The following is a 12,110-nucleotide window of genomic DNA, read 5'->3' as shown; positions in this document are numbered from 1 at the left end:
CGCGCGGGGGGTCGGGTTCGGGTCGGGTTCGGGCCGACAATTCATGCTGGTGTGTCGGGCTGCGTCGGGTTCGGGTTTAAAAACCCGCGGGCCGGGTCGGGTCGGGCTGTAATTTTCAGGCCCGTTGAGAACTCTACTGCTCACTCAGTCCAGTTGACAATGATGGCTGAATGCAAACGTTGATGTTCAATCAAGTCAGCTAAGGTTCCCTGTAGAGAAGATCGTTTAAAGTAGATTACATAGGTTAGGTGTCTTTAAAACATACAGAGACAAACACATTAACATTTTGAACATCGGTATTGGATCAGTATCGTCGTTGCCAGTCTGAATTTTACTTGGTATCGGATCGGAAAGGAAATCAGTGGTATCGCACATCACTAACCATTTGAAATACATTGCATTAAAGTCGTGGTGAGCAACACAAATAAAAGTGGGCAGTTCTTGTCCATTTACACGAATCCGTAGATTTCAACTTGTGACTATTTCATAAACTGCTGTGAGACTGTGTTGGACTGTCTGGTAGAAGTTGACCTACAGTATTTCAGACAGGAAGTGACCCCTGGACCCACATTGGCAGCATGGCTAAAAAAAATCTAATTCACAACACTACATTTATTCTCATTTGAGTCATTTTACAAATACAGCAAAATAAAATCCTCTAACCACTAATCCTACAAAAGGAAAGTCAATTCAACGAGGGAGAGCTCAGTTCACTCTGCTGCACTCAGCTTTACTTAAAAACACATGAAGAGTTGAGGCACGTGATAAGAAGCTGTGGATACACAGCAGCTTTGGGAGTCAGTGAGGTGAAATACAACAAGAATATGTGAATCCCAGAGGCTCACCGGCTTCACCTTCAGCCGGAGACAAACAAAGAGGTACAGCATCTCGCTAATCCTCTGAAGAGGGAGTCAGTCACTGGAAACCTGCAAAACCACAAGGATCAAAACGCAGCAAAGGCCAGAGGGGAGGGGCGAAGTGATGCAATGTGATGATAGCAACAATGAAATGATGTTGGGGAGCAAACGATTTGGATCTCGGTTTATATGCAACGCAACTAAGAATCAGATTATTAGTTTGAGGACGGTGACTGACAGGGATTAAAGAGCCGCTGTTAATTGGAAGTAAATGCGAAGAGGGGGAGATTATGCAAAATTGGCATTATGATGCAAAATGGTGAAGCGGATAGTTCAAATTGGAGCAGAAGGATGACTGTTTAATAAAAAAAGGGTTCCTCGGTTGTAATCTGTGGTTCATTATTGATGTTCATGATTGAAGTCTCTTTGTTAAAATCATGTAATAACACCTAAAACCCATAGTCATTCCATCAACTATTCTACGTGTCTTCTGTACGATTTTAAACACATTTTTCCATCTTGAGATGTTTGGTGACTTTAAACACTTCTGTAGGTTTGAACCAGGTGACGACAAGTGCCTTAAGCTTGCATTCTCTCTGCTGGCCATCAGGGGGCGACTCCTCTGATTGTAAAAAGAAGTCCATGGAGGTCAAAGAGAAAATGACCTAACGTCTCTCTTGATTTATTATGTCTGAAAACTTTGTAAACATGAGTTTATGGTCTCAATCTCTAGTTTCAAGTCTTCTTCAATCCAGCATGATGTTCATTTTGAAAAAATATGGTCCATTTAGAGTTAAATAGACAATAAAGCAGGGTATGCTTTAGGGCGGGGCATTGTGATTGACAGGTCACTCCCACTCTTCCAATGTAATTAGCTACCGGGATTCATTCAACAATTAGCTATTAAGCTTATCTTGAATTATGAAGCGAACACAGTTAACAACTTCACACCAGAAGCCAGATGGATCCAGATGCAGGAAGGTTACCGCTTGTTGCCGCTCTGGCGAGAAAAATACTGATCCCAAAATTGCCCCCAAAGGCTGCACCATTGGCGTGTGAATGTGCATTAGATTAGATCCTGATGATCAGCTTCTGCCATCAGTATCAGTGTGGATGTGTGAATGGGTGAATGCTGACAGTGTCAAGCACTTTAAGTGTTCGGAATCCTAGAAAAGCACGATATAACTGCAGGTCCATTTACCTTTGTTCATCAGATCCACCCGTCGCTCCTCCACAGTCCAAATATGGTCACTTCCTTCACTGGTTGCAAAAATCCAAGATAGGACGGTCAAAACACCAAAGTCGAGGCTTCAACACCGTAGTCCACAAACCAATGGGTGATGTTATGGAGCTAGAACAGTCTCATAATTCACAAATGCACACAGAAATTCACAAATGCACACAGAAATTCACAAATGCACACAGAAATTCACAAATGCACAAAAAAGATTTACAAATGTATTTGGGGATTTGTATATACATGTGACTCAAAACACAAATACATTTTCAATGCACACACAAATATGTTTCATTTCATATGTAAGTAAAAAATATTCACATATAAAAAACAAGATTCATAAACATATTTCCAATGCACACACAAATCTAAAAAAAAATCACAAATACATGAATGTTAAAGTATTTGCAATCTTCATCAAATACGCATTTGGGGCTTGTTACATTCATATATGAACTGTTGGACCTGTATTTACAAAGTGCTTTTCATTTGTAAACCTCCCTGCATTTGTGTGTGAAACTTTTGAGACTCCCCTGACGTGACTCCGATCCACAAATGCGTTTTTTCTAAGAGGAGGTTGTCTGTAGCCAATCAGATGTCTCCCTCCTTTACAGCCAATCACGTGAGTGCGTTGCGTTGGAGGGATATGGGTGCTAGAGCCAGAATCGACCTTATTTCTGGAGATAATTTCCCTTCTTCCTGTGCTCCCTGTCTTTATGCTGTATAGATTAGGTGTACAGTTATATAAATATCTATTTTTCTTTTATAAAGAAGCATTTTATGGAAGAAATTTATTCCCTCATTCTGGGGAAGATGAACCGGTGCGGGCGGAGTTGTGTTTTAGACTTTTGGGGGAGACACTCACGTGATTGGCTGTAAAGGAGGGAGACATCTGATTGGCTACAGACAACCTCCTCTTAGAAAAAACGCATTTGTGGATCGGAGTCACGTCAGGGGAGTCTCAAAAGTTTCACACACAAATGCAGGGAGGTTTACAAATGAAAAGCACTTTGTAAATACAGGTCCAACAGTTCATATATGAATGTAACAAGCCCCAAATGCGTATTTGATGAAGATTGCAAATACTTTAACATTCATGTATTTGTGATTTTTTTTTAGATTTGTGTGTGCATTGGAAATATGTTTATGAATCTTGTTTTTTATATGTGAATATTTTTTACTTACATATGAAATGAAACATATTTGTGTGTGCATTGAAAATGTATTTGTGTTTTGAGTCACATGTATATACAAATCCCCAAATACATTTGTAAATCTTTTTTGTGCATTTGTGAATTTCTGTGTGCATTTGTGAATTTCTGTGTGCATTTGTGAATTATGAGACTGTTCTAGCTCCATATGATGTAACCATGACTACATCCACTTCTCATATATAGTCTGTGGTTTGAACAAACTTTCTCTGCACAGCAGGATTTTCATTTAACTAGGACACAGTAATAGCATGCAACAATTGTATTTCACTTTATTTCTTTGTTTTATATATGATAATGTAAGCATTTTAGATCTCCTGCAGTGTTTATTCATCCAGACCAAGCAGGAGAAACAAGGGGGATAAAATGCTGCTTGACTACAGAAGAAACAACACAGCGAGAGCAGCTTTCTCACCTCCATTACAGTGCTTTAATGTTTAATACATGTGTATTAGTGTGTGAAAGTAACAAACGGAAGCAGTATTTATAAGTGAATATATATGTTACTTGTTGTTATAGTTATGTGTGGCTTGTGTGTTTCATCAAGAACTCATTGACTCAACACTCACCATGAAGGAAAATATTTTGCAACCCTAAAATAAATCAATAAATGAATAACAGTGGTGCATTGCAAACAAGCTTGGTGCGGGTATCGTGAGCTCTTAGGAGAACTAGTGTTCAGAGACCGATGTTTTATATAGAGATCCAGATTCTCATCGGAGGGAATGACTTTTCTGTGTCAGCGTACTTACCACTTTGAATTATGTTTTATTTTATTTATTTTTTATTTTATTTTCTTCCAAGTCCGTTTTACACCGCGGGGATTGCAGCTGAAAGAGTTTGGCTGATATTGTCTTACACCACGCCATAAAAATACATCTAACAACCAATTCATTATTCTAAAGTTATATTTTTGGCCTTTTATTGCGGGAGGACAGCGTGAGAGTTAAAGGGGCGAGAGAGAGCAACGACACGATTTAAAAGAGGGCCGCATAGTGGATTTGAACCCAGGACCGCTGCAGGGAGCCTCGGTACATGGGGCAGTAACTCTACCACTGAGCTATCAGCACAGTTACTGTGTTTATTTAATCAGTCAGATCTATTAATGCTCTCATGATGGGGCATATTATATGACTATTAATTTACGCATTCACACAGTCGGTGAGTTTTTGCGGCTGGAGCAGATGTTCTTGATGTGAAATAGTGGCCATTCGTCACTCAAAATGAAATATGAAATATTGAGTTGATATGGCATATTAATTCTGCCATGTCGATTGCAGGGTCATGTCAAAATAAATGATATGGGGGGGGGGGGGGGGGGGGGGGGGGGGTTAATGAATAAATTGATCAGAGGTTCGAAAATCTCTCCGGTTGTTCTTAAAATAAATAACGTACAATCCCTTAGCAGAAGTGTTTTAGATTTTTCTTATTATATTCGTACCCATGTTTTCTTTAGAGCATAATTATTTGAAACAAAGAATCGTTGTGTTTTCTTTAGATTAAGCCCTTCATATCTTCATGGAGTCCACCATGTTGGCATGTTGATTCTACAGTAGCCCAGCATGGACAAACAGAGAGCCCTTTTACATTTTTTATGTTACCTGAAGGCAACTATAGTTCTCTGACACCATTGGAAAGGGAGGGGTGAGTGGAGGGCTATTCAGTTGGATGCAATCTGCAACCTCACCACTAGATGCCATTAAATCCTTCACGCTGTATTTATTTTTCAACATTTTTATGCAGGACTTCAACTTGTGACAGAGTGTTTTTACAGTGTGGTATACTTGTACATAAGTAAAGGATCTGAATACTCCCTTTGATTAGTTTCATCCATTCATTTTTTTACCTCAGGGTGGCACTGCAGGAATAATTAGACGGGGCAGTAGGCTTCATCATCTGAGGAATGTGAATAATTGCACCAAAGTTATGACAATCCAATATAGTTGTTGAGATACTTCATTTTAAACGGTGGATGAACCAACCGACAACATCCGTTGAGCCGCACAGCTGGAATCTTAAAAAAAACTGAGTTACCTTGCATCAGTGATGCAGCTTGAACCAGAGCTCTTCCTCTCCTCATGATGTCACCGTCTGAACAGCCGCCTGCCTCCTAAAGCCGACAGCAGGGGGGAGAAGTCAGTCACTGTGGAGGCTTCCTGCTGCAGAGCTGCACGCTCAATCCTCCCTGAGAGATTCAGACGGGAGGACGAGAAGAAGAAGCAGCAGAACCAGGACAAACTACTGGAACCATTAAAAGAAGAAGGAGTCTCCTGAATGGGACGAGCCGCAGAAACATGGAGAGATCAGAGCGTGATATGAAGGGAAAGTCCAAGAGGAAGAGGAGGAGGAGGTGTAAAGGCAAAGGTCAGTAACGTGTTTGGTGAAGTTTATGTGATTGACACTGACATAATACTGATATACTAATATTCAGTGACTATTGTGTCTGATTTATTTTAATGGCATCCTTAAAAGGTGCGTTTTAATTGTAGTATAATGTTGTGTCACAGTTTTGCTGTGATATTTACTTCTGATATTCACATAATTACATGACATTCACTGAGCTGAAACTTACACTAAGTGCAGTCAGGAAGGGCTACATGTCATCAAACTACAGTTGGTGTGTGGACTATGAGAAATACCTCAGGACGCCTCCATCCTTTTTACTATAATATAAGTGTGAGACATTATTATACAGAATATTTGTATTTGATGGTGATTTTGAGGCAGAAATAACCCTATTGTTTTTTTGAGTCAAATCAGAGCCAAATAGTCACAGTTATAACACCAAGAGTTAATTACATTCTATGTAATATTAGACTGAATACTGAGACGTAACAAACAAATTAAGAATGTTCTATTTGAAAGTTTCATTAAATCTTTGCATTTGGGTTCCTACATATCGTAACACACAAAATTCATAAAAACTCAATTCAATTAAACTGCTAGCTCCCAAGTTCCCATTCGTATTAATTGCTATTGACCTCAAGTCAGGTCATTTACATTCACACACATCTGTACACTGATCCATACACTCATTCATGCTAATTCACACACCGATGGAGAGCCTTCAGGGTAATTTGAGGTTCAGTATCTCACCAAAGGACACTTCGGCATGCGGACAGGTGGAGCCGGGAATCAAACCACCGAGCTATTCAGCGTAGCATTACTGGACAGGAACACTTATACTGAAAACAATACAAATAATACAAAAATCATTCCCAACCACAATTTAAACGGACACCCCCATCCCAACTTCGCTGAGCATCCATCACGTTCCACTGTTTCCCTTTCACACTTGGTGTTGAGGCTTGAGGTTGAGGTTGCATCTAATTAACTGGTTGATTTCATCAACCTGTGGTTTCTTGGTTGATTTTCGCCTTTCCTCACAGTTTCCTTGGCACCAAGACAATCAACATATTTGAGTAGTCGCAAATGAGTACAAATACCCAACCCAGTGTCACAACAGTTCCTCAAATAGTCAACGGAATGCAATCTACTGGTTTTATGCAGAGGGACACGAGTTGAATGAATGACATTTTTCAACTGGAGACTCCCTGTTTACTCTGTATCATGTATGTGCATAAATGAAATGTCTCACAATGACCTCTGGTAATCATAATTACAGTCGTCTGGGCAACAGGTCACCCTTTTAGGATTAAACTGGCATTGTTCTCCACATGCTAATCCTCAGTAAATGCTGCAGATTACTCCGTGATGGCTTTTGTATTTAGTCCAATGGTTATTCAAAGTGCACTAAGCTTATTCCACTTTCATTAATGACCCATTGGCCTTTTTTTGTACATCAGCACTGGAGTGAAAACTGTGTCCTCTTGGAAAAAAATCATCACTCAAATGTGGCCCCTCAAATCCCACTATTTTCTAGCCAGAATGCACTTAGCTAATGCTTCCACCGTATCCAACAATGAGCCGCTCTTTAATGCCAGCTGTCCCAACAGAAGGTGGCATCTTTTCTCCTCAAATGGCAGACGTCTCTGTTTACAGTAGAGTTGTCTGAAAGCACAGCGGGAAGGGATCTCGTATTGTGTGACTGTTGCACTCCCTCTTCGTCCAACAGTGTTTGAAATGTCTACGTTGCTATTTAACCGTCTCCATGTGTTTGAGTGAAAACAACCGTTTCTAGGATTGCGTTATGGAGAGGTCACGTTTCTGTTTATTGTTGTTCTATTATAAAGTGCTAAGTAGTATAGATTGTTATTTACAGCAGGGGAAAGGTTTTAAAAAAAGTTTGGACAAGGCTGACCTAGAGCAGCTGTGGGTCAGAAATAGAGCGAGCCGTCCTCCGATCGGCGGATTGATACCTGGCTCCTCTGGTCCACATGCCGAAGTGTTAGGCAAGATACTGAACCCCAGATTTTCCCTGTGCCATCGGTGTGTGAATGATTATCTGCATCACAATTGATAACATTTGTTATATAGCCTATTAATTGTAGTGCACAATGTTTCATATCAGAACAATAAATGAGAAGAAGCTTAACAAAGTCTGGAGTGGGTGGAATGTCAGTTGGATGAGAATCACCTGCTGTTCTGTAAAATGTTCAAATAAATCCCTGTTCAAGTCAGAACTGAGTACCTTGCAGACTAAGTACCCTCGGAACTTACAGCATGTCAAAACAGCCTTGGTCGAGTGACACACTTGAACAACGTTAGAAAAGAAAACAGTCATATTTCTCCTCCTTCGCCCACTTCAGGAGAGAGGAGGTGGGATGATTATGTAAATAATCATTTCAGGGTTGTGACGTCGTCTGACAAAGTCAACATAAATCCATTTGACATTTAAATATAGTAACAAAACATTCTGTTTGCAGCTTCACCACAATGTCCATCCGTCCATTATCGATCATCGCGACCCCATCCTGTTTAGGGTCGCAGAGGGCTGGAGCCGATCCCAGCTGACACCGGGCGAAGGCAGGGTTCACCAGTCAACGGTCTATCACAGGATTGACACATAGAGACAGAAAACATTCACAAGCACACATACGGGCAATTGAGAATAACCAATTAACCTATCCTGCATGTCTTCGTACTGTGGGAGTAAGTACGCTGCAGTACACAGAGAAAACCCACGCTGACACATTGAGATCATACAGACTTCACACAGTAGGAACACCAAACTGAGATTCCAACAACCCAAGCCCCTCTTGCTGTGAGGTGACAGTTCTTACAGAGCCATGCAGGCTAGCTTTCCTGCTTACAGCATTTATGCTAAGCTACTCCAGAACATCCCTATTAAATTCGATTTTAAAACATGAACCAGAGTGTGAAGTTTATATATGTAGAACTTTACAGTATTTCTAGCAGTTTCTGTGGGTGGGGTATACGCTGTTCATTTGATGGGCAGGTGTTGAAAGTTAGTTTCGGTTTCATTCAGTTGATCGCCAGGACCTGTACGCCTTGTAGGTGAGTGATAACCAGCTGTTTGAGTATTCCTGGATTAATGTTACAGGGAACCAACCTAAACTAAAAGTAAAGCTAAATGCTAACAAGCTAACGTAGCTGACAAACTAACCTGTTTGTAAATGTCAGTGTATGTGCAATAAAGCTTCGTGGAGACCCGAGTTGTACCCGCCTATACTTGTCCTGACAACCCTTCCAGAGGGGAGTTTATCAAACCAGACAGTTTATTAATAATCTGGCCAATATAACCAAACAACCCGGGTAGCAGGATGCCAAGCAAAAACATTTATTTCAATTGAACATATTTAAATTTAGTGGAAAATTGTAAAGTTTTTTTGTCGTTTCAATGTTAAAACATAAAAATAAAGTCACATGAAGTCTGGAAAACATGCATGCTTTGGATTAAAATAGAGAAAAAAAAACAAATAATAATGTTATAACTGAAGAGAGCATTAAACATTATTTTATTTTCTTTGTTACAGAAAACGAAATATTTCTCTTATTAGGAATTACTGGACAAAGTCTATTGAGCACATAATGAAATTACTGTTAATAAGGATTTTCGTACAGATGACAGGATGAAGTTATTGCCGGCTTTTCAGTTAAAAACAAATTGCCATTTGGCTGTAAAATCCCCTTCTGTCGGCTTTTCAGTCTAAATTTATCAAACTGTCATTTGTTGGCTGTAAAATCCAGCCGGAGAAAACATTTGATTGTCCCGCTTTCGGTGCAGATTATGATTCTCCAACATGGAACAAACAGCTGCTGTCACTGATGGGCCTGTCAGTGGTTTTCGGATGCCGCATCATGCGTTTGGACATATCTCTATATTTGATGCTTTTTGGATAAGTGAGCTCTGCCGTGCAGTCAAACTTAGCGAGGCATGTCAGTGTGCAATTTCACTGATGGATTCTGCAATCTCCACAGTTCTCTGGGGTCTGGCTTCATGAAAACATTAGCAATATGGTTTGTGTGCCCATTTAACTTAATTGCAGAGATGCTCAGCGGGGTAGAGTGCGATACTAACTCTTGCAAGGGTTAGGGGTCCCATTTGCCCTGCAGCTCAGTGTGAAGGGAACGGCTGCTGCCAGGGTTTGAGTTTTGATCCCCACTGGGGCTGAAGAAGCTAATAAGAAGTTACATTAAAAAGTGAAATCGGTGGATTATCTGCATCATATTTTAATCAGTTCTCTTCATTTTGATTGTTTCTCCTGTCCATCTGCATTATGAACTCAACTGGAAATATGTAGTTTTAATTCATTTTAATTGTTTCAGTTGCATCCAATCATGTGAGATCTCCTCCTGGTTTTCAGCTGTGTGTGTGTGTGTGTGTGTGTGTGTGTGTGTGTGTGTGTGTGTGTGTGTGTGTGTGTGTGTGTGGCTTTTATGGTGAATAACTTCTGGATTCATATACCTACTCAAACAAACACAATGACATATCAGTGCTCATCTTTCACTAACATGACCTTTCATGTCCAGCGTCTTTTGGGCAACCTCTGATGAGCACATGAAAGACTTTTGTTCCCTGACTTTAGCCTTTAAGATGTCTTCGCAGGGAAATAAGAACCCTCGTATATTGTTTCTGAAGGACTGTGACGGGGTGGATTTGGGCTCAAACATGACCAGAAACCGGTTGGAGCGTCGTAGAGTACACAGGCAAGAAAACAAATCATGAAGCAATATCTGCCAACTGACTGGGGGGAAGGGTGCTGGTATATTTAATGACAGGACTGATGAGGGAAAGTGGAAACAAGTGAGCAGGTAAATGACAGTCAGGTGACTGGGACTGTTGAAAAAGTCTGGGGGCATCTGGTGGATGGATGAGGAATGACAAGTGCAGGTTGTTCCCTGGGAATGCATGGTGTGAGGGTGGAGATGTTGGGACAGATGTGACGTTAATGAACAACGTTATAGACCTTTTCATTGCCACTCAGTTGATAAGCAACAGCTTTGTTCAAGTTTACATTCTGACCACTAAACATTTACATCAGGAGAGGAGATATAAAGGTGCTCGTTTAGAATGTTTTGTTGTCAAATTTAAAAAGATCTATTTCTCAGAGGAGTATTCAGATCCTCTATGTAGAGGTACTGACGCTTAATTATAAAAACACTCCACTACTGTTGGATTGTTATCACGATGCAATAATAGAATTTTATTGTTGTAGCTGGAGTTATTTTAAACTATCGTATGTGCTGTTGAGGGGTTTAATCAATAACAGTAATTTATTTATTATTCCTTTTGTGTTTTGTATGTAAATCTGAATTTGTAAAGTAACTCAAAAGCTGTCGTGGGTTTCAGTTGAGTAGAAGTCAAAAGTGGCATGAAATGGAAATAAGTACTTTGTACTTCAGTAACTGGCCTTTTTTGTCTCTGAAACTAATATTATTGTTGAAATCCAGTGTACCCAAAGACCCCACTGGCTTTACTGGGACAGTTGGGGAGAAACGGCCTTGCTCAAGTGCAATGAGGATTAGTTTCACTACACTTTCTTTCTTAATTTATAACACGTAATATGTCTAAGATAGAAGCGACGTTTCACTCTTAAAGAGCTGCATTTGAAAAAAGAACAATACAGAATCATCCAGACAGACCAGTTTATCTGTTGGAGTCGTTTTTAAGTATTTACATTCAGTCTGTCTGAGATGTATTTTGGAAAATTGCTGTAAATTCTATTTAATGGTCCTCTCATTGCATTTGTTTTGTTTGGAGCCATCGCAGCAAGGGATCTGAATATTAAACGCACACACATAAAGATGCGTTGTGCTTTGAAAGTCAGTGGCTGGCTCTCAAACAACCTTTAATAAGAATGCATTTACTTAAGTTGTCCTTCTCAGCTCAGATGGTAAATAATGATTTTAAGACAATGCTGGGCTGGAAGAGAGGAAAAAATGATATGCTTTGATAAATTTAACTGGTTTAATGTGGAACGTTACGCACCTAGCATGAACATTTACATTTACATTTAGGGCATTTAACAGACGCTTTTGTCCAAAGCGACTTACAATAAGTACATTTGTCGAAAGAAAGAAACCACAACATATCATTGCCGATAAAGTAAGAGCGAAAAAATAGTGTTAGATCCTCGTCTGAGTAAAGTAGTAGCTTTCCAGCAAGGATATCTTAAAGTCGAAGTCGGCAACATTTGATTGATCATATTCACTGAAACCGACACTATGCTCTGATAGAACAACATCACAATCATCCGTTTAAAAAAACAACAAAAAAACACGTCTACGTGCACCTAGAGCTTGTTGTTTGTTTTGCAAAAATCCACGAGCCCGTATCATCCTGTCCACTCCGCGCACTTCACAGTTCGTGCACATGCCACAGATCCCACCTCCCCCCTCACTCATGTTACAATATTAACGGCACACGCCTCAAGCTAACAA

General features: G+C 40.1%; 2 protein-coding genes across 2 annotated transcripts in view; one reads left to right on the top strand and one right to left on the bottom strand.

Moving 5' to 3' along the window:
• Positions 1 to 12,110, bottom strand: part of LOC311012983 (WD repeat-containing protein 37) — a 265,141-nt gene that overhangs the window by 187,095 nt on the left and 65,936 nt on the right. The gene's annotated exons all lie outside the window — the stretch shown is intronic.
• The window catches only part of LOC311012971 (double-stranded RNA-specific editase B2-like), a 45,692-nt gene continuing 39,060 nt past the window's right edge, over positions 5,479 to 12,110 (top strand). The window contains exon 1 of the mRNA XM_084008820.1: positions 5,479 to 5,669. Within this exon, the coding sequence (XP_083864946.1) occupies positions 5,600 to 5,669 (70 nt within the window). The 5' untranslated portion in view covers positions 5,479 to 5,599. The remainder of the gene's footprint in view (positions 5,670 to 12,110) is intronic.

This window comes from Eutrigla gurnardus, assembly GCF_963514095.1.
Source record: "Eutrigla gurnardus genome assembly, chromosome: 4".
Taxonomy (NCBI): Eukaryota; Metazoa; Chordata; class Actinopteri; order Perciformes; family Triglidae; genus Eutrigla; species Eutrigla gurnardus.
Note: the sequence above shows the minus strand (reverse complement) of the source record. Positions and strands in the feature narration are given on the sequence as shown.